This window comes from Malaclemys terrapin, chromosome 3, assembly GCF_027887155.1.
Source record: "Malaclemys terrapin pileata isolate rMalTer1 chromosome 3, rMalTer1.hap1, whole genome shotgun sequence".
NCBI classification, from domain to species: Eukaryota; Metazoa; Chordata; order Testudines; family Emydidae; genus Malaclemys; species Malaclemys terrapin.
Window position 1 is genome coordinate 71,144,201 of NC_071507.1, and position 25,386 is coordinate 71,169,586.

The 25,386-nt window shown below is 38.9% G+C and overlaps 1 protein-coding gene across 7 annotated transcripts in view; it reads right to left on the reverse strand.

Moving 5' to 3' along the window:
- SDCCAG8 (SHH signaling and ciliogenesis regulator SDCCAG8) overlaps positions 1–25,386 on the reverse strand; it is a 154,724-nt gene that overhangs the window by 49,625 nt on the left and 79,713 nt on the right. For 3 of the 7 annotated variants that reach the window (XM_054024248.1, XM_054024247.1, XM_054024249.1), the window contains exons 14-16: positions 19,825–19,952; positions 17,132–17,240; positions 10,005–10,136 (exon numbers count right to left, since the gene is read on the reverse strand). The exons of 1 other annotated variant lie outside the window; for it this stretch is intronic. In XM_054024248.1, the coding sequence (XP_053880223.1) occupies positions 10,005–10,136; positions 17,132–17,240; positions 19,825–19,952 (369 nt within the window). Of the gene's footprint in view, positions 1–10,004; positions 10,137–17,131; positions 17,241–19,824; positions 19,953–25,386 lie in introns of those variants that run through there. 3 more of the 7 variants (XM_054024250.1, XM_054024252.1, XM_054024255.1) reach the window with 2 other exon arrangements.

Here is a 25,386-nt window from a genome sequence, read left to right on the forward strand (position 1 = left end):
CATCACTACAAACGGCTCATTACGATGGAACAGACCTCTGGGAGCTTTTCCTAGTACAACCGAATAGGATTTAATTGCAGTGCTCTGAATGCACCTCTAGTGATATCTGTCTACTCCAGCCCCTCTGGAGGAATCTGTTTCGGGACACACATTTCTAGGACTGGGCATGCCAAACAACAGACTCTTGTTTGGGCTGTCAAGAGCATCATCTTCCCTATTTCTGTAGCAAGAACAGTCTTGGGAAGGCCTTCATCAACATTAGATTAATGTTTAGCACTGAGAACCCTATTAACCAACAATTGTGCTGGTTGCAGAAAGTGATAAGGACAGCCTGGGTGATGCACTACACTCTCTTAAATATAGCACTTATTTCAGGGCTTGCTATGTTTCTGGACAGTCAAAAACCTGGCTGACAATCTGTAAGTTAAAGACTTTTGCTGCCACAGTTAAAAGGTGAACATGAATATAAAGTATCCAGATATCTGTTTTTGGAGGGATTTGCTTGTGGAGTGCAAAGGCAGGCAGAGTACCTCAGTAATATTGGGGTGGGGAACACTCGCAGGAGAGGCCAACTACTGTTTCCATAAAGAGTGTATTGGCTTCTGAGTGCTCGCAGCTGTTGAAGGGCAGAGGGGTCACACATTCTGACTGCATGGATATACATGTTTTTCCCATGTGTAAATTAACTGTAATGTCTTGTCATAAATCTGCCTTGCAATACTGTCATGGACATTTACCAGCCTTGTCACAAAAAAATACTTGTCCATGGCCTTTTACAGGGATGATAAAAAAAATTAATATTTAAAAGAAATCACTCATTTTGGGTGACTGGGCAAGTAGAATTTTGCAAGGCTGTCAAACATTATTATTTGATGCTTTAAGTGTCTTACAGTCTATTAATCAGTACCATTAAGTGCACTAGATATCCTAATGAAAATTCAACCAGAAAAACCCACAATATGGAAATTGTATGCAATACTTTCCCTCCAACCATTTGCCATTACCATGTCAAGATTAGCAAGGACTGAGTTACACCGAATTGTAAAACATATTTTCCTCGATTACTCTGTCTTTTACTGTAGATGCTTTCAGGTCTGTATCAGCTAAAATGATTTTTGTTTTATACATCTGTTGTTCATGTAGTTGAAAAATAAACTTTCTTTAGATAATATTTTGTGGGGAAAATTCAGTGTGTTGTGTTATGTTATACAAATGATAAATATTTAAAATGGAAGCCCTAATATAAATAAATAAATAAATAAATAGCAAATAGACAAATACTTAGCTAGAGAGTGAGAGGGAGGGAGAGATTTTAAACATCCAGTTTCTATTCCAGACCATGTGTACTGTGTGCAAACAGCCAAGCACATTAAACAGAAGCCAAATACATTTTCAGATTCTGACAGGATTTGTTTTCTATATAGAATCTCATCCTTTCATTATTTCCTAATATTACTTCTCTGGAGTGTTTTGTTTCCCAACCTACAATGAAAGTCTTTCTAATGGCAGTGTATAAGTGATAGAGATAACCCCAAATCCTGGACAGAGATGAGACTCATTTGGCTACACTGCAATGCAGGATGTAGTGACACAAAGCTTTTCAAAAAAAGAATCTCCTTGAATGAAAGGCTACACGAACAACTTGATCTCCAATTGTTGTGGCAATCCAGCTGCCATGAAGCACCCCCGCCCCCACCCAATACAGATATCTGGGCATGAGTATGGATGCTTAGAGAAAAAAGACTTATATTTTTATATATTGAGACAGCTTTAGTACCAGATAAATTAGAGAGATGTATGTATTTGTCTTTGTTTGGTTTTGTTATAAACATGAACACATTTTAATTTAAAAACAAGAGTCACTTTTCTGGACATTTGACTCTACACTTACCTATTCCCCTACAGATTTCTAAAGATAGACATGTCTATTAAATACAAGGTCACATTAATATTTTCTCCTCACTTAAAAAAATAATATTAACCTATCTATAATAAGGATCAGGAGGAAAATATGTTCAAAATATGAAGGACATTGGATTAAAAAGGGCTGTTTAATAACTTCACTTTTCCTATGTTCCCCCTCCCCCCCACACACAATTATTTGCGGTAGTATGTAAACCATACATAAAAATGTAGGCTTTTTAAATGTAAATTGATTGACTTGATTATCAGGAAAGGATTTTGATTTTTAATTGCCCATATTACTAGAGGTTTGCCAAAGACATTCACAGAAATTCAAATCTCTCTGAGTAGGGAGGTAGTTGTCCTAGTAAATGAAATATTGTGACATAGGTCTTAAATTAACTTCTTCCCTTCTTGGCCCCTCCCCTCCCCAAAAATGCAGACCATATCGCTTAAAAGCACAACACAACAAATTTAAAAGGAAATATCTTAGGATTACTTTTTGGGGAGTGGGGGCAGAAAGAGAACTTGAAACATGATTTTATTGCAATTTGTTTTACTCTTTAAGTGACCCATTTAAAGGTCCATTTTAACTCTATTCTTGCAGATAAGGCTATCCATGAAAATCAGGCATTTCCTCATAGGAAGAATACACACATAATTCATCACATATTGTGCTATACAGACATCTCTAAACAGTTGTTGCGCACTTCACTAGAATGTCTGAAGGGAAGACCACCCCAGGTAGTTGGCTGCAGACACATCCTAGCAGCATGGCACATAGTTATGATTTGACACATATAATCTTTATAAATCCAATGTCTATGAAGTCAAACAAATCTCCTTCTTATTTATAGTAACAGGCAAGAGCAGATCTCTGCCGTCTTGTTACACAGATGGTTATAACATTTTTATAGTTAACTTACAACCACTGATGCCTGAGGAATAGACACACATCTGCCCCGAACTGCCAATCCCGTAGGCTCTTTCTTTTCAGCTACCAGAAACATAGTTGAAATAGGTGTAAAAAGCCCATCTATATAAATGCTCTACACAATTTGTGCATGTGTGTATACATGCTCACACATAATATATAAATTATTTAGATTATTTATATTACATATAAAAATAGACTACACAGATTGCACAACGTTGGAGTGTAAAATCCTGTTTGGCAGGTACAAATGTGAACAAACTACTATTTGCCTGGTACATTCCTCCTAACAGAGGACATTTCAAGCAACCAGAAAATAATAAAAGATCACATACCAAAACATGCACGCCAAACCTCATCACAATAGACTAGCCTTTTATGAGATTCTAAACAACTGGAGGAAATAATAAAGTATTGACTATTTTGCCAGCAAAAATGCTCTCTCTCCATTTACAGTATTCTAAACAATCCTTGAAAAACAATATTTACAAGCCTCCAAATCAATAATTTATTGATAATATAAAATAACTTCAAGCATTTTATAAACTATGGCCCATATACTCCATCTCACTGCCTAGTTCAGGAAAAAGAAGAACTATGGAGTAGGGCCTGGCAGGCTTATGCAAAGAAAGGAAGTGGTTAAGAGAGGTGCTCTCGGACTACATGTAGACATCTTTCCCCATTTGCTGTAACTCCACACTCCATCTAGGCTCTAAGAAGACGGGTGCAGGCCAAGGTTTGGAAGAAGAGGTAACTACTAAGTAACATGCTTCCTTTTACAGCCAATGGCTGTCAGAGAGTTGATGCTGACTGAAGAGATGAACTATGCTCAAACCCTTACATTAACCAAAATCATTCTACTGTTTAGGAAGGGGAGTGTATTAGAAAAGTCAAGTGATAAGTAACAAGACTAGAATACACCAGACTAGATCAAAATCAATTAAAGCTTAAGAGAGTTGAGGAAATCCTTGCCTATGATAGTATGGTTGCAAATTAATTACAAATTAATAAGTTCAATCATTAATACACCTAAAGCAAGTCACACTCAACTCCCCCTGCTACCAACTATCACAGGTCCCATCATTGCAACAGGGAGAACTGTGTGCAGAGCACTTTAAAATTGGTACTGAAAGTGCAGACAATACACACCACGAGCCAACATTTCAGGTGAACCTAAAAATGGCAACCAGATTTAATATCCTGTAGAATTTTTTAATTAATTTATTTTTTTGGGAAAGGAAGGTGGTAGTGGTTTGTTTTAGGTTTTATTTTCGCTATATTTCAGAGTAGCAGCCGTGTTAGTCTGTATCCGCAGAAAGAACAGGAGTACTTGTGGCACCTTAGAGACTAACAAATTTATTAGAGCATAAGCTTTCGTGGGCTACAGCCCACTTCTTCGGATTGGGAATGGCTGAGCCATTACAAACATTGAATCTATCTCCCCTTGTAAGTATTCTCACACTTCTTATCAAACTGTCTGTACTGGGCTATCTTGATTATCACTTCAAAAGTTTTTTTCTCTTACTTAATTGGCCTCTCAGAGTTGGTAAGACAACTCCCACCTGCTCAGGCTCTCTGTATGTGTGTATATATATATCTCCTCAATATATGTTCCACTCTATATGCATCCGAAGAAGTGGGCTGTAGCCCACGAAAGCTTATGCTCTAATAAATTTGTTAGTCTCTAAGGTGCCACAAGTACTCCTGTTATTTTTGCTATATTTGATCTTATATTCCTTTGCTGGTTGCCTCTATTTATAACTGGCCTTGTAATAATTTTTTCCTCTTCGCGAGAAAAAGAATACTTTTTACCATTAAGAGTCATTTTCTGCAGAATGGCAAAATGCAGACTTTAATGACAAAATTGTATTTAAATATTGAAATGATACTAACACGTTCTTTGCAGCAGTGTTCAAAGTGACATTTTTCCAAGATTCAGAATTGTAAAGTTGACCCCATATCTCCAGTGACATAGCAATGACAGTCATCTTGATCAAATGCCACAATTTAGACAATGCTTCTGAACTAATTTACTCACCCTCAAAAATCCATCTTAAAATTAAAAGCATGTGGGAGCAAGAAGATAATAAAGAACAAGCTGATGTAAAAAGAAGGCAGGTGAAAGAAAGAAGGGAGGACTAGCCATGGAGGGCATCATGGGCTGCTAGATAACAACAACGACGACAACTGTACAGCCCATTTAAGCTTCAGAGAGAATCCTAACATCTCTCCTTCACTCCCACAAATTTCTCAGCTCAATTCCATTTCAATAGCAGGTGTCAACCATCTATCATTCAGACGGACATCTACTTTCTTTTAATGACACATTTCACCGAGCAAACAAAACTGAAAGGGATGAATATTTACATTATATTCAAAGAAGTGACTCAAAAACAACTTTAATTATTGTAATTTAAATATAAAATAACCTTGTCCTTAAAAATACCTCATATAATCAGAACAGATGTTTATAAACAACATATTTTTTTATAGAGAAAGAGAAATAATAAGGAAAAGTGTTATCTTGTCTATTTTCATTGACACAAACATTTCCAAGCTGCTGCTTCAAAACAAGTTGACTGATCAATTAATAAGGTCTTACTCTAACAACTGTTTCATGGAACTCGGAAAGGACTATAAAATAGTTATTGCCCCTGTCTTTTGTATCCCATAGCAAAAAACAAAAAGTGATGACAAACAAGAGTAACCTTTTTTCCTCACTATAAACACCATATTTCATTACAATATAAATGCAAAAGTGTATTTGTGGAACATCTCTCATCTGTGAGAACAAATTATTGATTCACTCAATGTTTGTGAAATATCATAGACATCTGGTGAAAGACCAGAGGAGCAAAGGAGAGAAAATGTGGTACTAATATCCGAAGAAGTAAAGGATGATGATCATTGCAGTTACCATCCAGCAGGTTTAACTATAATATAGAAGGAGAAGACTCTATAAACATCTAGAGGGCAACAGAATTATGAACAATATGTAGTGTTTATGAAGAACACTGACTTCTGGTTTTGACAGAATTACAAAATTAGTGTGTGAAGGGACTGAAACCAATAGGCTGTCTCAATTTTATAAAGCATTTGACTCATGGAAAGTTAAAATCAATCTGAATCAATTTTGAGAGTGATAAAAATATTGTCACAGGCTGAAAACTGACTGAAGACTGAAAACTGGCTGAAGAACCAAACAAGAGGATCAATAAACGGAAAATAAACTGGACTATATTCAATAAAAGTGAGAAACCTGGAAAGCAGTAATGCCTAAAGAGACCTTGGAGTAACAGCATATAGCAAATTAGAAGCAAGCTTACTGTGTGATACAGCAGCAAAAAGTGTTAGCTGTGGTTGCATACAAAGAAGAAATGCATCACTGTGCAGAGGAGTAATTCTCTATACCACTTTCATGAGATCACTACAATTTGAGAAAAAAGGCTGAATAATGCAGCAAACTCCATTACTGTTAAGTTAATAATAATATATGGAGATATCCTCTCTCCTAGAACTGGAAGGGACCCTGAAATGTCATCAAGTCCAGCCCCCTGCCTTCACTAGCAGGACCAAGTACTGATTTTGCCCCAGATCCCTAAGTGGCCCCTGCAAGGATTGAACTCACAACCCTGGGTTTAGCAGGCCAATGTTCAAACCACTGAGCTATTGCCCCCCCATGAAGAATAGCCTGGGTAAGGCAGCAGCAGGCTGCAGAGGTCTAGAAGAGCAGACTAAAAACCCTCACTAAGATTTTTTGTTTTGGGAAAGCATCAAATGCATATGCTAGAAAACAGTGGCTTTTTATGACTTGACTATGAATGTTCATGTACACTAAGCACAGAAGCAAGTTCATGACCTTTAGAAACAAACTTAATACGTTAGCTTAGCTGATATTGAAATCTACTACTGTTCTTCATTGTGGAAGTTGTTAAACAGCCTTACTGTGATTTTTAAGCTGTTTCTGATAACATTCCATTAACTACCTGGAGTTTAAATAAATACAGAATTAGATCAACTATAAAACCAAAGCATTCATCGCTTTCCCCTTTAATACACCGGTAAAATCTCTTGACTATGGCCCAGTTAGATGATAATCTATGCCATATTTATACATTATAAAATATTAAATTTAGGAAAACACAGTTACTGCACTGGTTTTAGTGCTCTCCATCATTAAAAGCAATAGCAGACGGTAAGGCACTGCCTGCAGCATGACCACGTTCCTCTCAGACCAATTTTCTGTTCTGTATTAATGCTTTGATTCATTTCTAGTGCATAAAATTGCTGTGATTGTATAGAAAAGGATGAACAACTTCTTCATGATCTCGGTTTTATTCTAATGTGTATTAAATGTTGCCCTAACAGCTGAGAAAAGACAGATCTGAAATTCAAGCTAGTAGTAATAATGAAGTAGAGTGACCTTGGTACTAAGCTAGAAAAAAAGAAAAAATACAGATGTTTTCGATGAGCTCCTCTTTATGCAAGGTGTCTGGAATCCTCTCAACATACCAGTTTGTTATGGTGTTGAGACGGGGACTGATGAGGCTGGGGCTTGCAGCCCAGGAATTTGGTTCCCACTCATTCAGGATTCAGACTACAACAGCAGCAGCACAGCTGGATATGGAGGCTAGGGTAATTCAGGCATTGGCATTCAGAAGCACACAGAATGTACATGAGACCCCAGGTAGGGAATTGTTTGTTGTTCGTTTTGCATTGTTGTCATTCCAGATGCAGGAAGACAGTGTATGGATGGGCATCCAGGCTGTCTGAGTGTTCACAGCTGGGGCTTAGTGATGAAGCAGTCCTGAGCTACCACAGAAGGAGGGGCATATTATGGGACCAGCTGATGCCACTTCTATATACTGTGGGGGCTTATCAGTGGGCACCAGATATGATTGTGGTGCAACGTGGGGGAAATGATTTAGGAATGTGTAAAGGGGTAGCCTTAATGCTTAGAGTTAAGAGGGACTTGGGGCTGATCCTGGAACTTTTTCTACACGTAAAAATTTTATGGTAGGACATGCACATGCAGGGTGTGGCAGGGAACTGTGAAGCACTCCCCATGCCCCAGGGTCAACAAGGCTAGGAGGTCTGTGAATTGGGAGATGGCCAAATTCATGGGGATCACTGGGGTGGGGGTGGGGGTAAGGTGTCAGTAATTTCGCATTATGACATTAATTAAACCGTATGTAATATCTCCTGTCCTTATTCCAGTATAAAGAGAGGATACATACGTTTTCTAAAAGCAGAGGTGAGGCTGGAATTCCTATAGTAGCATGGATTACACTGTGAATGTATGTTCCACAAGCAGAGTATTTCAGGTGCTGTTATACTAGCAGCCAATTTATAACTCGAAAGGCCTTCACTTTTACTTATCCCACATCAGCTACCTAAACCAATATTTTATAGATGAAAATCCATTTTATCAATTAAAATTCAACATGACAGTTTTCAACTTCCAATAATTAAAAAGCCAGATTTTTTTCCTTACTTATACATACTGTGGTAGTGCCCGAAGGCTCAACTGAGATTAGAGCTTCATTGTGCTAGGCGTTGTACAAATACATAGGCTGACATGCTCCCTGCTCCCCAAGGCTGGAATCTAATATAAAACAACTAATGCAAGGAACCAAGGCAGAGTCAGGGAGAGGGAGGATGAGGGTAACAATGAAATCATGTGGTTTCACAGATTAAGTGCACAATCTGAGATTTCAGAATTTCTTTTTTTTCCTTTGAAGTTTAACTATGGGGGCAGAAGTGAGATGGCAGGAGCAGGATGAGTTACTGGGATAAAGCAAGCAAAAAGGAAGAATGGAGGGAAGGGAGACAGAGACCGGCAGGAGAGGAACTATGTTAGAGAGCGGTAGGAACGGGGTGGGGCAAAGAATCACCAGACAGAACACCCTGTGTAACACATAGGCCTTGATATGCTGGTCCATCCAAACTCTGTTGAAATGGAGTGGGGGGCTGTAGAGAGCTGGTTGCAGCTCGCTCCCTGATTCAGGGCTGTCCAGTTCCAGCATAATGTAGAGCTGCCTCCTGTGCAGCCCTAACTTACATGACAGGCTTGAAGTCCCTCTGGAGTGGAGGATTTGGTGTACCGGAGCTATACTCTGCTATGCCCCTTTCCTCATCGTCCTGCCCAAACTCCCTCCCAGCATCCCCTACTTTCTATTACACCAAGAACCCAGGGTGGAAGGAGCATGAGGAGGCTGGTGATGGAAGTTGCTAGGGAAGTCTCTGCTACTCTTGAGGGCTGGCTATTCCCCCAAAAGCTTCTGCCCTTCCTCATTCTCAGCCCAGATGACTAAGGGATGGAGCACTACTTGAGTGGGAAGATGCCTCCATAAGAGTAACTCAAATAATATCAAACAATTGGCATTTTCAAGCTATTGGTCAAAACTGAATAGCTTCTAATTTATTAATACTTATATTTTCAGTGACAGGTTTGTGTTTATATTAAACACAAATAACTAGATGTGTTAAGAAAATAGTGCTGAAAAATATAGCATATTAAATAAGGGCACAAAAGAAAGACATATTAGTCCTAAATGGTGCACAGGATCTGATGCAAGATGTGAATATAGCTGAACCGCTTTGTAATAGTGCCAGGGGATGTTATGAAGGCCAAAAGTATAATTGGTTCAAAAAAAGCATTAGATAAGGCCATGGAGAATAGGCTATTAGCCAAGATGGTCAGGGACGCAACCCCATGCTTTGGGTGTTCCTAAACCTCTGACTACTAAAAACTGGAACTGGACAACAGGAGATGGATCACTTGATAAATTGCCCTGTTCTTTTTGTTCCCTCTAAAGCGTCTGGCACTGGCCATCACTGAAATATGGGATACTGCACTAGATTGACCACTGGTGTGACCCAGTATGACTGTTCTTATGACAATTCATCTGAGAGAGCCCAAACAGCAGAAACAGCCTACAACACATATGCTAAATCAATTAGGTATAAATTCTTCAGAGAACTGTGGAAACTGAACATGCTTTCCTGCTATTTATCCAAAACAGCACAAGCAAAAGAACAAACAAAGGATGGTCTGTGAGGTTTTGGTCATTTTCATAAAATAAAGACTAAAACTTTTTTCTTGTTTATACAATACAACAGGTCCTGCATATATACCACATAGGGATGGATTAATAGAACTTCCTACCTCAGCTTCATTCTCTCATGCATTCTCCCATGCTGGATACACTGTTCTTCCAATTCATCATTTCTTTTCTGCATCTTCTCCAGTCTATCATGAACGTACTCATTTTCCTCACTAAGCTGGCTGACTTCAGACCTAAAGAAGTAAAAACACAGTGGTGATGGATGTTGTCAGATTTCATCCTATAGTGGGCCATCACTATGTAGTCTCAACCTTTATAAGACTTCTGTACATGTATGTGTAAATAGGCTCTTATTAGATCCTACAGAAACAAACATATGTTCATTTTTACTTAGCAAGCCACTTCCTACTGTCTGGAGACATGACACTGTGGTATTCCACTTTTTGGTAACCCAGTTACAATAAGAGCAGCCTCTCACTTATAGATATGCAAAAACCCACTTATGCAAGATCACAATTCCCCTTGCTTGGTGTGGACAACCAGACTAAGGACTGATTTTAAAGACAATTGGCCATTTTTGGTGTCAAATGAGGTCAATGGAGTTGTATCAGATTTACATGCACCCAATAGATCGGGACCTGAAAGCAAGATAGGTGATGGAATGCCTAGTTTGACAATCCTGACAGGGTTTAGGCAGGAGAGAGGTCTTTGAGCAACTCGTTAGCTGTGTGGTCGAATGAGGACTTGGGTGGCTTTGTGCATGCCTACCAGCAGAAACTTGGATGTATTGGGGACTGTAGGTGCCTCTGGGGTTAAGTGGCAGCTAAGCAATTTTGTGAATGTCAGTGGTACATAAATATCGGACATAGGCACGTAAGTCCTTTTGTGAATCTAGTCCTCTGTGTCTATGTGCTAAATACAGTACAGAACTGGAAACCGGGCGCTCTTCAGTTCTAATCCTGGTTCTGACACAGACTCCTTCAGCAGCTTTGGACAAATCATTTATTTGAGTTTCTTAATATGTAAAAGGGAATAACAATGGTCAAGGAAGACTCCCCAACTGTGGGAGCACTAGGCCCAAGGTGGTGTCTCCCCTTCCCACCATCATGTGGGCTTGGGAGAAGACTGCAGAGAGGAGCCAGACAGAAACTCCAGCCCGTACGGACAGAAGAAGCCAAAGTGGGATCCTTTGACCATTCAGAGAACTTTTTACAGTTCTGATTGGACTTTCTCTGCTCTGTGCTGATTGGCTGCTCTAACCTTCTCCTTCCATCTCCCCTTTCTTCAGTCTCTTCATCTTAGCATCACTCCTCTTCTCCCCTTCCCTGTCCCCCCCATTGCTTTTGCCTTTAACATCCCCACTCCCTTTCCTTTAGCTTATCACTCCTAACTAAACCCACCAAAAATAAAATAATTAAAATATAATGGAACTAATGTGATGTTTGTTGCCATCAACTGTTCACTCTGATTGTAGCCTCTAAGGGGCATGGACTGTCTTTGTTCTGTGTTTGTGCAGCTCCTGGCACAATGGGTCCAGTGCATGACTAGAACTCTCATAGGTGCTACAGAAATACAAATAAATAATATCAGCAACCCACCTCACAGGGTTTTTCAGATTAATTACTGAATGGTTTATAAAGCACTTTAAGACCTTTGAGTAAAAGGTACTGTTATAAGAGCAAAGTACTATTAATGTTATTAATAAGCTAAAACTGCTATGCTGAGTTTCAAAGCATATTTCTCAGAAGATGAATAGCAAGGATCACGTTTTATTCACTCTACATAACAGAATAATTTCATCTTTCAACATCTCAGTTTGGGGGATAATACAACTTAGTACCTCACAAGGCACTGTAAGACTTAATAGATGAAGATATATTAAGTGTCTTGAGTCATTTAGGCAGAAAAGTTATTATGTAAGTGCAAATTATCATCACATATCCATAGCATATAATTACTATTGTAACTAGTGAAACTAAATATAAGAGTTATGAATATACCCTAGTGCAGTCATTCTGAATGAGGGGTATATGCATGCCCATGGTCTTCCAGGGGATACATCAACTCATCCAGATATTTGCCTAGTTTTACAACAGGCTACCTAAAAAGCATTAGCAAAGTCAGTACAAACTGAAATTTCACAGGCAATGACTTGTTTATAGTGCTCTACATACTATACACTGAAATGTAAGTACATCTCTACCCAGATATAATGTGACCCGATACAACAAGAATTCAGATATAATGCGGTAAAGCAGTGCTCCGGGGGGGCGGGGCTGCCCGCTCTGGCGGATCAAAGCAAATTCGATATAACGTGGTAAGATTTTTTGGCTCCCGAGGACAGCATTATATTGGGGTAGAGGTGTGCAATATTTATATTCTAATTGATTTATTTTACAATTATATGGTAAAAATGAGAAAATAACCAATTTTTCAGTAATAGTGTGCTGTGACACTTTTGTATTTTTATGTCTGATTTTGTAAGCAAGTAGTTTTTAAGAGAGGTGAAACTTAGGGTACACAAGACAAATCAAACTCCTGAAAGGAGTACAGTTGTCTGGAAAAATTGAGAGACGCTGCCCTAGTGGAATGACTGAATTCTAGGGGAGAGATTCTCTTCCAATTGTGGTACCCATGTGCTGCTCTGGTGGCATATGAGACATAAAAACACTGCAGTAGAATGGGGGAGAAAGCAGCGTTGGGCCAGTGTAACTGGTTCTCCTGTAAAAGAACAAGAGTACTTGTGGCACCTTAGAGACTAACAAATTTATTTGAGCATAAGCTTTTGTGGGCTACAGCTGAATTCATCGGATGCATAGGATGGAACATATAGTGAGGAGATGTATATGTTATCTCCTCACTATATGTCCCATCCTATGCATCCGATGAATTTGGCTGTAGCCCACGAAAGCTTACGCTCAAATAAATTTGTTAGTCTCTAAGGTGCCACAAGTACTCCTGTTCTTTTTGCGGATACAGACTAACACGGCTGCTACTCTGAAACCTGGTTCTCCTCTGCTCTCCTCATAAATCCTCATGTGCTGGGAATGGAAGGGAAGTGTGTTGGAAAGGTGAGGGGGCAACACTATAGAACATAGCACTGTGGGGATTCTGGGTTATGATACAGCCTTCAGGAGGCCGCTGTTAAGTCTGAGCAGCACATAGCTACCCTAATTCATAGAATCATAGAATATCAGGGTTGGAAGGGACCTCAGGAGGTCATCTAGTCCAACCCCCTGCTCAAAGCAGGACCAATCCCCAGACAGATTTTTGCCCCAGATCCCTAAGTGGCCCCCTCAAGGATTAAACTCACAACCCTGGGTTTAGCAGTCCAATGCTCAAACCACTGAGCTATCCCTCCCCCCAAAAAGTGGGCTTGTCGGGGATATGAACCCGGGCCCTCTCGCACCCTAAGCAAGAATCATACCCCTAGACCAACAAGCCAATTTACATCACTGGCTGCACCAACCCCGGCAGAAGCCCAGAACTTAGACAGCAGAAAGATGGCTTATAATATACCACCTTGCAGTGCTGCCAACTCCCACAATTTTATCTCAAGTCTCTAGATATTTGGTATTTTTCCTAGAGCGCCAAGATTCAGGTGATAATGTGAGAATCTCAGCCTTCACTTAAAACAAAGGCTAGTTTTTATCCCAAACAGCTGTGAAAGTTTTGAGAACATAACCTATGGGCACCCTAAAATTCAAAATCCAGGAGGCAAATAAATATTCAATTTTTTTAAACATGATTTATAAGTTACTCCATTTTTTGAGGTCTGATTCATGTTTTCTTTGTAAACACTTGGATTTGGGAAAATTTCTTTTCCCGCACTTCCTTCTACACTATCTTCTCTGCACTGTATTTCTTAGAGCCACAGCACAGAATAAGAGCTTAGCTGTTTTATGCAGCAGCGTCTTTTCTTGTTCCTCAGAAAACCAGTCAATTTTATAGTATTACATTGACAAGTGCTATAAAGTAACATTTTTATTGACATAATTGGGATTGGAATAATTCTTCTTTAAGTGGATAACACATCGTCTTAATGATTTGGTTTTGCAGACAGATTTCCCATCCTGGTACCACTAGCTTGGGCAAGCTACTCCTGGTGTTGAGTATAATGAGTGCAGTCTCTAAACAGAACGTCAACCAAACATGCAGAAAAATAGTTCAACCGGGTGTATGTTCTTTACTTCAATTAAACTCACACAGTTGGACACCTCCTGTTGCCAAAACAGTAATATAATTTATACATTATAGTCCAAACAGTAAAACTACACTAAAAGTCATTTAACAATATTTATAACACCATAAAATACAGTGTTAAAATATATGAACTGCAATATGTACCAAAATTGTAAAATTTGTTTCTCATCATCAGTGATTAAAACCAGGATCATTGCTCTAGCTTCAATACTCACAACCCTGGTGACAGATTAGAATTCAAATCTTAATGATCAATTTACAATTAACAAGATAGAAGTGAAACAAATTAAACCAACCATTATATATAATGAGACCCAATGGACTCCCATTGTTCCCCTTAATTACAAAACGCAAATCACAAATACACAATGGGCAATGTTAAGCATCAATCCACAAATCTAGCAACTCAGACAGTAACAATCCGAGAAAAATGAACCAAATAACACGAAAAAACCCCCAAAAGACCATATTTAGATTTTTTTTTTAAACACTTGCACGTGTATATAGTGCCTTAACATATACTATTTATCTTCTATGCAACCTGAGGAGTATATAATCTTGTTCAGTATTCTGTCCTGAGATCTATCTAGCCCTAGGTAGGGGTTAGCTCACAATAAAAGGTTTCACCTAACAAAAAACATATTACAGATATCATACAGGAACCATGTATGAAGTGTAGCGAGGTAGCTACACAGCTGGAGGTAACATATTCCATGTACAAATGCATTTGTATAACAAACTTTGTCTGCTTCTTCTAAATGTGCACCAAATATCTTATATAAATCTATACTTCTATTGGATCTCTTATTGCAAAAGCTTAAGTGTTTTTACACACTTTAATTAATATAGTATCATAGGACTCCTGTTAAGTATTATCCACATTTTACCAATGGGGAAATTGAGTCACAGAGGTTTCCAAGTAGCACGGCAAACAACATATCTAGGAAGACAAATCATATGTTCTGGTCCCAGACCTCTGCTCTAATCACTAGACTAGACACACTAATGTGCTGTGCAGAATCCAGGATTTTGGCAGTAACTGAAGCCTATGGTTTGGCCACTTTGTCAGACAAATAGGGCACACCGAATAAACTATATGATCAGAATCTGTTTTGAACAACATATATAGGCAGCATATTATGAAATCTGTAAGAGAATTCTATGTTAAAAGAAAATGCCTTCTCCGTTGACTCCTGGAATTGCAGCTGCACACACAGTGATCATGAGATAACAAAATTACTTCGAGTTGAGAGGATGTGAAAGCCAATGGCACACTGGGCGCTCTGACATTACTTCCTCTGGTCATTCAAATCACAGCTGCTAAGATCATCTTTCTGGTCTGCAATTCTAACCACGTCTCACCAAATCCCTCTACTACCTTCCCATTTTCCACCATCTTTATTTCAATCTTCTTCTCCTTATCTTCAAGGCTCTTGACAATTCTGCCTTTCCCAACTTATCCATTCTTGTTTCTGGATTGAATCAAACCCCCAATCCCTCCTTTCCAATGTCATCAGCCTCAACCCACCATATGTCCAGTTCTCACAACTATCTTCATGCTTTCATCCACACTGCTCCCATGCACAAAATACCCTTCTTTAGGGATAGAAAAAGGTGCTACACAGTCCTCTTTCACATCCTGGACACTTCCAAGAAGTTAGTCAGCCAATATTGGCTAAAATGAGGGGATTAGGGAATTACTGAGAATTATTTACATAAAAAAGTATGTATTTTCATTCTTTACACCCACCCTTCATATGTTACTTGACAAGGTTTGTGTGTGTGTGTGTTGGAAGCCCTTAGTATGTTATATGAACAGGTGGAATAAATCTTATTTCAATTATTTTAAATTATTATTTTGCCTGCAGCCAATTATGGCTTCAAGCTTCACCAGCTCTCTGAATTTTTCCTATTTTGTGAGTCTTCTTATGTTACTCTTACAATGCTGGACAACCTGAAAGGCAGATTGACTGGCAAAAGTGCCGCTACTTTGCCTCCTGAGGAGCCAGCATGACATTTTCAACAGGGGAGTTTCTTTTTAAAATGACCCATTTTACATTCCCTCCATTTTTAATCCTTTCTCCAAATCCTTTGGATGAAATTCACCCCATATGGAGAGTATGCATAAAGTCTACGCTCCACTCAATACCCACTTTGTCCTGTAAGTAAGATTTAATGGTGGATAGGCTTGTGGAGGCTCTCTGCAAAGAGGTGAGTTTCACTCTTTTGGAATACAAAATCAAATGGCTTATTTTATTAATATCACATATGAACACAGAATCTCAGTGCCAGAACCTCAAAGTATCCCAATTCTTTGCAGGATAACCTTCTTCTAGCCTAAGAGCTAACTATGAACAGGATATAACACTATACTGTATATGAATATAGTGCAACTCTAAACTCCTACTTTTACTCAACTACTTTGGAATCTAATTTTTTAGTTGTTCCACATGTAGAACTACCATTTACTTCAAGGGGAATGCCACACGAATGGAGGCTATAGAATCAGACATTTACTGAGCAACAATTTTCACAAGAGTTTGCTGAGAGGGAAGATGTGATGAAAATCCAGAACCACTAGCTAGTGTGTGCTACCGTAAACTAAATGGCTTATTTAAAAAATTCTAAGTCATTTAATCCCAGATATGCAACAGAATTCAGCTTCTTCGTGTGACATGAAGATATTTAACTGGATATTTATTATTTTTAGCATGATTTCAAACATTCGAATTATAGCAATTTGACAGTTAATTTATTACTTTTTATTTGAAGAATACTAATCCTAAAAAGAGTATATGTGATTTCTCAGATCTGAATAGTCCAAGTAATTTAAATGGAAACACTATTTGAAAAGTGTAAAATTAGAAATACCCTGGGCAAAATCCCATCTTGGTTTCTCAAGTTGCAGACGTCGTAACAGGTTTGGAATAGGTGCAGATGACAAGTTTTAGAAGAAGAGAATAATAAATATAAATAAAAATAATCAATACAGTAGCTCACTTCTAAGTAGCAAAATGACACCTACCTGTTTTTTTCTGTTACATGTTCCAGCTTCCTTGCCAACATACAACATTCCTCCTTCAATTTTGCTATGAATGTGTTCTGGGAGGTCAGCAAAGAATCCAGTTCATTCACTAGAAATTATATTTTTATATTTATAAAATTAAGACTTGATACAAAGATTTAAAATATTCTTATCCCCTCCCGCCCCCACACACACAAACTTTTTTTAAAAATATGGTTTAAATTCCAGGCATTTGAACATGGGATAATGATCTAATCACTATTTACCAAAGAATGGCGAAACTTGAGAATTTCTGAATGGGAAAAATCTAAGCCACTTCTTCTCTCAGACACCCACAAACATGTATCTTAACCTTTCCTGCAATTCTTTCATTAGGGCATAATCTTGCAAGGTGCAGAGTGCCTTCTACTTCTCTTGAGATCATAAATGGAGTTGAGCATTACCTCACACTACCAGACCTTTGAACAGTTGTCCTTACTGCCTCTTTCTGGTAGGATGAGCAAGCAGTCTCATTCACAACGGACATGCAGGCAACTTAACAAAGAGGCTATCTGAGGTGATAATGGACCAAAGCCTTTTGTGACAAAATTACCATAAATGCCAAATTCACTCGTTTGTTTTTCTTAAACTTGAGAATTTTATGTTCATGAGGGGCATCAGATTGGCAAACACTGGGCTTTGAAGTCCTCCATATACCAAACAGGTACAGGATCAGGAGTGATAATGTCCTTACTGGGCCCACCAAGATATCTTATCCATCTTTGCAGAAATCAGCTCATTTAGTCCTTGGTCTTTCTATTGAGTCTGACAACCAGCATTTGACAAATATGAGGTAGATACATAGACCTATGTCGAGTGGGAACTGCACTTAGACCACCATTTTATATTGATTTTTCTGTTACTATTGACCTAAACTGGGCTAAAACTTATTACCTAGAAATCAAATGTTTTCAATATTCAAAGTGAGAAGACTATGTATTCCCTAAATTTCTAGTCTTAAAATCATTCCTGAAACTGTAAATAATTTGTTTGTATTGTTACTAGATTCCTTCATATTTAATAAAAGATATATAATGAAATATATTTTATACAATTATGACTAGAATATTGTAGTCCTTCATCTATATCCAACTTACAGTAGTAGTATATAACATCCCCTATAATACATAGATGCATAATACCTGATATCTTTATGTACAAAATGACCATTTTTTCAACTCTTCCCACTCTTACTAGAGATATGAAATTGACACATCCAATCTTGTTTCAATACACTCAAATTAAACAATATCTTATGGACCAGGAAGGGCAAGTAAATTAGTTTTCCTTAATTTGTGTCAAATTACAGCTGCCCATATGCAGATGTGCTGGACAGAATGGGGAAAGAAGAGCGAGAGCTCCTTTCCCTTGACCACCTCTGTGTAGAAGGCAGTCATAATTCAGAATTTGTACTCCCTTAACACAAAGCAAGGCCCATTAGTACAAGTGACAATGCTGCAGGAGGCATGTCTGCATAGGATAGAGGGTGGATGTGGGCTCACCACCTCTTGTAACAGTTAGCACTGGCTGGGAAGGAATGCCAGCTACCTCTGTTCTAGAGGTGTTAAAGGGGTAGCAGGCGAAATGGGTTTTCCCCAGAAAAATGGTAGGCATAATGTTCTGCGAAGTTATAGCACCCCCTTCCACCAACATGTAGATGTTACAGATTTCCCCCACCTAGACCCTATGGAATGCTAAGAGCTACAATTTGAGCCTTTGTTAACAATGTAATTGGTTAAATATTAAATGTGGAGTTATCCTTATTTTGCCTAATGCCATTCATAAACACAAAGCATTACAATTGTAAAACGAACGGCAAAATGTTTTGACTGTGAACAAATGAAATTGCATTTTCTGAAAGTCCTTTTCAGATTAAAGGTAAAAAGTTATAGGTCAGCTAAGCCAGTGTGATGAAGGATGTCCGCTTCCAGCCAAGCTCCCAGCTATGGTCAATGCTTTGTATTAGTAAATTTAAACTGCAGTAGTGATATCTTGAAGAATGCAAAGGATTAAACATCCTTGTTCTAGACTGGGGAAAAACATACTAATGCTAAAAATGTTTGAGGCTGCAAAGATTAAATAAAGGAACATATCAATTTGGAGCCAGTGAATTACATCCAGCTGCGACAGTGAATTAAGAACCGATTAATGGTTAAAGCTTTTCTCCAGTTTGGATGCTGAAGCAAACTCATTAAGCTTTTAGAGTAGCTATAATGTGTGTACTGTGGGAACTGTTCAATGCTATTCAGGAGACTTTAACTGTAAGCTCAGAGCATTTCCCGCAGAGCTTCTGATGCTATTTTCTTTATATAACATGTGTGCCTGAAAATCCAGCCAAAAACAAGCCCTTTGTTTTTCTACTTTGTTGTGGTCTCTCTCAGCTTTACGTTTCTTGAATACAGGTAAATAAACTCATAATCCAGATGGTGCAACAGATGTGAGAGCAGCACTCTGAAATCAACAGACAGTGGGCAATACTTTCCATTTTCTCTTTTAAACGCTAACTAATATGTAATTCGGAATCTCCGGTGTAGTTAGCATCTGCTCCCTTCGGCCAGCCAAAGGTTACAGGTGTTCCTGATGTCATTTCACAGTAAGGCATGGGCCTGGCTTGTGGGTAAGTGCCCAGGCTCTAATCTTTTTCTACCACCTACCAGTTTTATCATGCTGGGCCTCCATTTGCTGCATCTTCTGTGTCAGCTCCTGCTCTCTTTGCTCCGCCTGAAGGGCTCGGGTCTTTGCTTCATTGCTAAAACTGTGCTTAATACTTTCTTTCTTCAATCTATCAAAACAAACAGGAAACAGAAATACAAAATATATACTACTCTACAGATGAATCAAATGCCAAAATGGATAGTTCAACTGATAATTTAAAAAATTTGGTCTAGCTTTACACAACAAACATTTTCCCCACACGCACACTTGAAGTTGAACATGCCAAACTTTCTTTTACATGACAAACACACCTCAGTGGCTAGCAGAAAATGGATGAAAGCATGACCTATTTTCTGAGTGAAAAAGGATTCCTCTTCCAGAGAATAATCCATGTATTCTTGGATTATACTTTATAATATTAAATGAGTCCTCCAGTATGAGAAAGCCTCCCTTAAGATCCAATTTGCCTTGTGCAGTTTATCTGTTCTCTCTTGCAGCTGTTATATATTTCATCTAGTGATAAAGTATAGGGGCCTGATCCTGAGATGAACTAAACTCCCAGTGAAATTAATGGGAGTTGAGTCAATGGCAACAGTTCCCACAGTGTTCACATTACAGCTATTCTACAAGCTTAATGAGTTTGCTTAAGCATCCAAACAGAAGAAAAGCTTCCACCATTAATTTAAGACAACAGAAAATGAAGGCAGAGCTCTCTGGGTTTTGTAAATGCAAAATACCATAACATGAAATAAAACAAAAAATAACCTGTAAAACAAAATAGAACAAAAACTTAACCTTGCAGCAGCCGCTCCTGTCCTTTGGGACTGGGCCTGGACCCTGCTCTGGGCCTTGTGACCTGGCGCACAGAGTCACAGTTCCACTCAGGTTTGCCTCATAACAGATGGGAGGGAGAAATTTGAAGTGAGACCTAGTGTCCAGAGCAGGGAGCTGGATCCAGCCCCCGGGCACAGGAGCTGCTATTATGGGGTGAGTGCGGGACAGGCTTGTTCTGCAACCCCTCCCCCAGGGGTCATGACCCAGCCCTTCCCCCAGAAGACAGACAGACACACACATGCGCACACACAGAGCCAGGGGGCTGCACACGTACACGCACACCCCCTCCGGTCAGGACCCGACTACTCACTCTCAGGGTCAGGACCTTATTGCTCCCATCCATCCAGGCCTCCCACACACACTCTAGGAACAGGACCTGACCCCTCAGAGCTCCCCCACACACATACCCCCAGGGCAGGACCCAACCTCCTCCCTCTGGAGACAGGACCTGACACTCCCCACAGGCCTCCCACCTACACCCCCAAAGGCAGGACTCAACCCACCTGTCCCTGAGCAGCCCATCTCCCTAGGGGCAGGACTCAATCCCTCCCACAATACAACAAAATAAATGAAAAATTATAAAAACTAAAAAATTTCACAGGGCTCTAGATAAGGGCATCCAGTACCTCACAGGAAACAGTTAACATGTCACAGGGGACTGATCCTGCGTGTGCATAAATTTAGGGCTTACACAATAAGGCTGTATTTAGGTGACTAATTGCCAGTCCCACTACTAAGGTCTGAAGACACCAGTTTGCCAGCAATTTACTTGACTGAATATACAAGATGTGGCAATCACTACAGAGTCAAAATAAATGTCAAGTTATCACACACCACCCAAATTTTTTCTTTGACACACATGCCAAGCAAAGACATCATGGGTAACAAGAAAGGGAAAGATATGCATATATTAGATAATGGCCTGTGCTGCAAAGGGGCTGCTATGAACCACTGCAAAGATTGGATCTAGAGCAAACCTAACCCAAAATGTGAGTGTGCTCATGTATATGGGGGGTTGATCTTAGATTTAACAAACAAAACAAAACAATAATTCTATAGTCCTGCTGTAACTACTTTAATTGGTTTAAGAATACCTTGAAAGTACAATTTAAGAAATCCTTTTATCCTCAGTGATATTACTAATTGCATCGGGCTATAAAATAAGAAGACAGTTCTGGGAATGGGTCACATAAGGATAGTGCCACACCTCATTTGGCTGCTGCACTTAACCTTTGGCTTTCTGCCTAATAATCCATCTGAGATATTACAATATCTCAGCATGACATACACAATGTTACATCTTCTTGCTTACATTTATGCCAAAGCAATATAAATGGTGGGTGGGTTACATTACACACTAATTCCTGGACCCGATGTTGCAATCTGACCTCAGACAAAACTCTCCTTGAAGGCAGTGGGAGCTTTGCCTGAGGTAGGACGGGGCCTGATGTGACAAAAAGAAGACATGTTGGCCGATGGGGGTGGGGGGAGAAAAGGAAAGTGAAGAAAAACATGTTTTGTCATGGAAACATTATAGAATAAGATGTGCCTAATCATATAATTCACAATCCTAGTTTTGAAAACAAACCTTTTTTTAAAAAAAAAATCACGTTAAATTAGATTGTGCCTCACCCTGGGCACTCAAAGAGGGCCAACACAGACACAGTATCAGTTCTCATGTTTCTGACAAGGACCAAGGAAGGCCAACACTGACAGTAGCATGAAACTTGTGAAGAGGGTTCACATACCTCTCCTACATAATGGGAAGCAGAGGTGGGTAAGGACACTTACCCCTGGAAGGACGTGCCTCTCCTTCATGCACAATGGGTAAACTTTTCAAAAGTAGGTTACGTAGGGCAGGTCTACACTACAGCCGGGATCGACACTGAGATCGATCCACCGGTGGTCTATTTAGTGGGCCTAGTAAAGTCCCGCCAAATAGACTGCAGATCGCTCTTCAGTCGACCCATGTACTCTACCCGATGAGAAAAGTAAGGTAAGTTGACGTGAGATTTTCTCCCGTCGACACCCCGCGGTAACTCGACCTAAGGAGTTGCGTAGCATAGGTCGACTTACCACAGTAGTGTAGACATAGCCTCAGGCTCCTATGTCCCATTTCTAAAGTGATACAGGCACTTTGGAAACCTACTTCCCATTGACTTTCAATAACACTTACATTCCTAACTACCTAAGATACTTTTGAAAATTACACCAAATATCTCTATGAGCAGCTGCCAGTACACAGACCCATTTTGTCCATTGTACTTTGCATCACTTTATTACAATCTTAGCAAGGACTTGAATTTAAAAGACGTTTCTGAACTGTCTTGTCATCAGTAACCAAAATAACATTAAGAGCAGTGAATCTAAGGAAAAAAACCTGAAAAATCAAAGAATATCCTTTGTCTTGCTCACACACAATAGGAAAAAAAAATGAAAATCTTATTGCATTTATTTATTTTAATCTTGATGGACAAGCCTTAAAATAATCAAGAAACTCTACTACATTTATCAATTTCTGACACCGAAATCAGAGCTAAAGCCATTGAAATGTAAAAAGGGATCAAAATTAGAAAGTCCTCTGAAGGGCAAAATAAAGATATATTTCAATGACAAAAAACAGCCTTTTTGTTCTTTAATAATACATCACCTAGCTCTTATATAATGCTTTTCATCTATAGATCCCAAGTCACTTTGCAAAGGAGACAAGAATCAGTATCTCCATTTTACAGATGGGGAAACTTAGGTATAGACACTTGAAACACATCTTAACTAGTCTTTTCAAATCAGAAATATTTTCTATTTATGCATACAGCGTTTCCTGGGAATTGGACTGTTACCAGATGAGAGGAGAGATTTAAGGAACTTTAGTCAGATCATGTATGTGTTCTATGCTTTTACCACAATAAATACCAGGAACACTAGTTTTGTTTTTTTGATTTTTTTTAATTCAGATTTTGTTTTAAACAAAATATATATTTAAATTTGACTACTCATAGGAGTGAAGACTTGCACGATGAGCTTTTCAATTCTCAATCGCCAAAATGTGTACCAAATGGGGCATGAGGAGACAGAAAATCTTGATTCTCAAATGTTTTCACAGTGTGGCTCACATTTTAATGCAGAGCGTCTCATGGACCTTTTATCTTCCCATTGAAAGTCCCATAGACCACTTTTCCTCCCATTCACAATAATATAGACAACTCCCTGGCAATTATTGCATTTGGTTACACAGAAGCAAATATATTCAGAAGGTGTTTTAATGCATTTTAGCAGCTGGAAATAGGGAGGAAGAAAAGCATACAACCAGCTAGTTTTCTGTGAACCACCAGCATGTGCTCCACACACCACAGTTTGGGAATTTTTGTTCTAAAGCCAGATAATGGTATGAACATAGCCCAGCCATATGGGTTGCAAACAAATTGTGATTAGGAGATTGCAATCCATATTAATAATTTGAAAAAGTTTTTATTTGCTGGTCTAACTATATAATGTTCCTGCAGTCACTCTGTACATAGAATTCCCACTGTACTCAATGGGAATTCTGCATGAGACTAACAGCAGCATCAGATCATTTCAAAGTACTAAGAAATTAAATATTAAGAAACAATCCTGTACTGGATGGAGTCTATGAGCTAACAGGCCTTGTTTATCTCAAAACATGTATTATTCCACATACAGAATCATTAAATAAGGGATAAACCTAAGTACTTTTCGCTTCAAAGGCAAAGCACACTTCTTTGTGCACATAGCAGCATGTACATTAAAAAATAAAATAAAATAAAAATCCATAAACAGAACCCTACAAAAACAATATCCTTGGCTACACACAATATTCTCTCCCCGGGGAGAAGATGAGAGAGATGTTAATCATATAACTTAATCCACTACCTGAAGGCAATCAACTACTACGATGATGAGGGCAGTAAAAAGACCTATATAAAAAGTTTGACAGAATTTGCCACAAATTTCTCCCCTCCATCCTTCACTAATCCATTTTCAGATTACAGCTATGTTGCAAGTAGAAGGGCAAGCATGCAGCTTCTTCACAACTTATTCTGATATTAAAGCATTGGGAATTAGGGTTTCAAAAATTAAAAGTAAATTACCATGCACCAGGAAGGCATTCACCCAAGGCATGGACTTAATTTGTTCCCTCTGTTAATCTAAAAACCCTAAAATCACTTTCAAATCTGTCATCCCATTCCATTCTGCTTAATGCGATTCAGTTATTTTTAATGAGGATCACATCTATCCACAGTTACCACACAGTGTTCGCTTAGATCCCTCAGTATTTCTCTGTTTAGACTAGAAAATACCTGTGGGAGCTTAGATACCACTGTGTTGTAACTAGGTAAAACTGAATTTCAGAGATGACCACTATACTTATACAAAGTAGGAAATGTTTAGCATAAAATACAAGAATTACATCTATTTTTCAAATTAACAGAATTCTAGAAGGGGAAAAAAGACCAATGCATGTGTATGTGTACTAGAACTGTATAAAATTACCAATTCATAAAAGCCATTATTACCAGGTCATTATTTCAAACCTCATCGGGTTTTGAAAGATTGCCCTTCATGGCAGTTACATCCTGGTTTGCTCTCTCTCTGTCAGTTGCTGGGAGCAAACTGGCCATGGACTCTCTACAGTTGGTTGCAAGGTGATCTCAGAGGGCACATGCTCCTGGAACTGACTCCAGCCAGCAGACTGTTTGATGAACTTC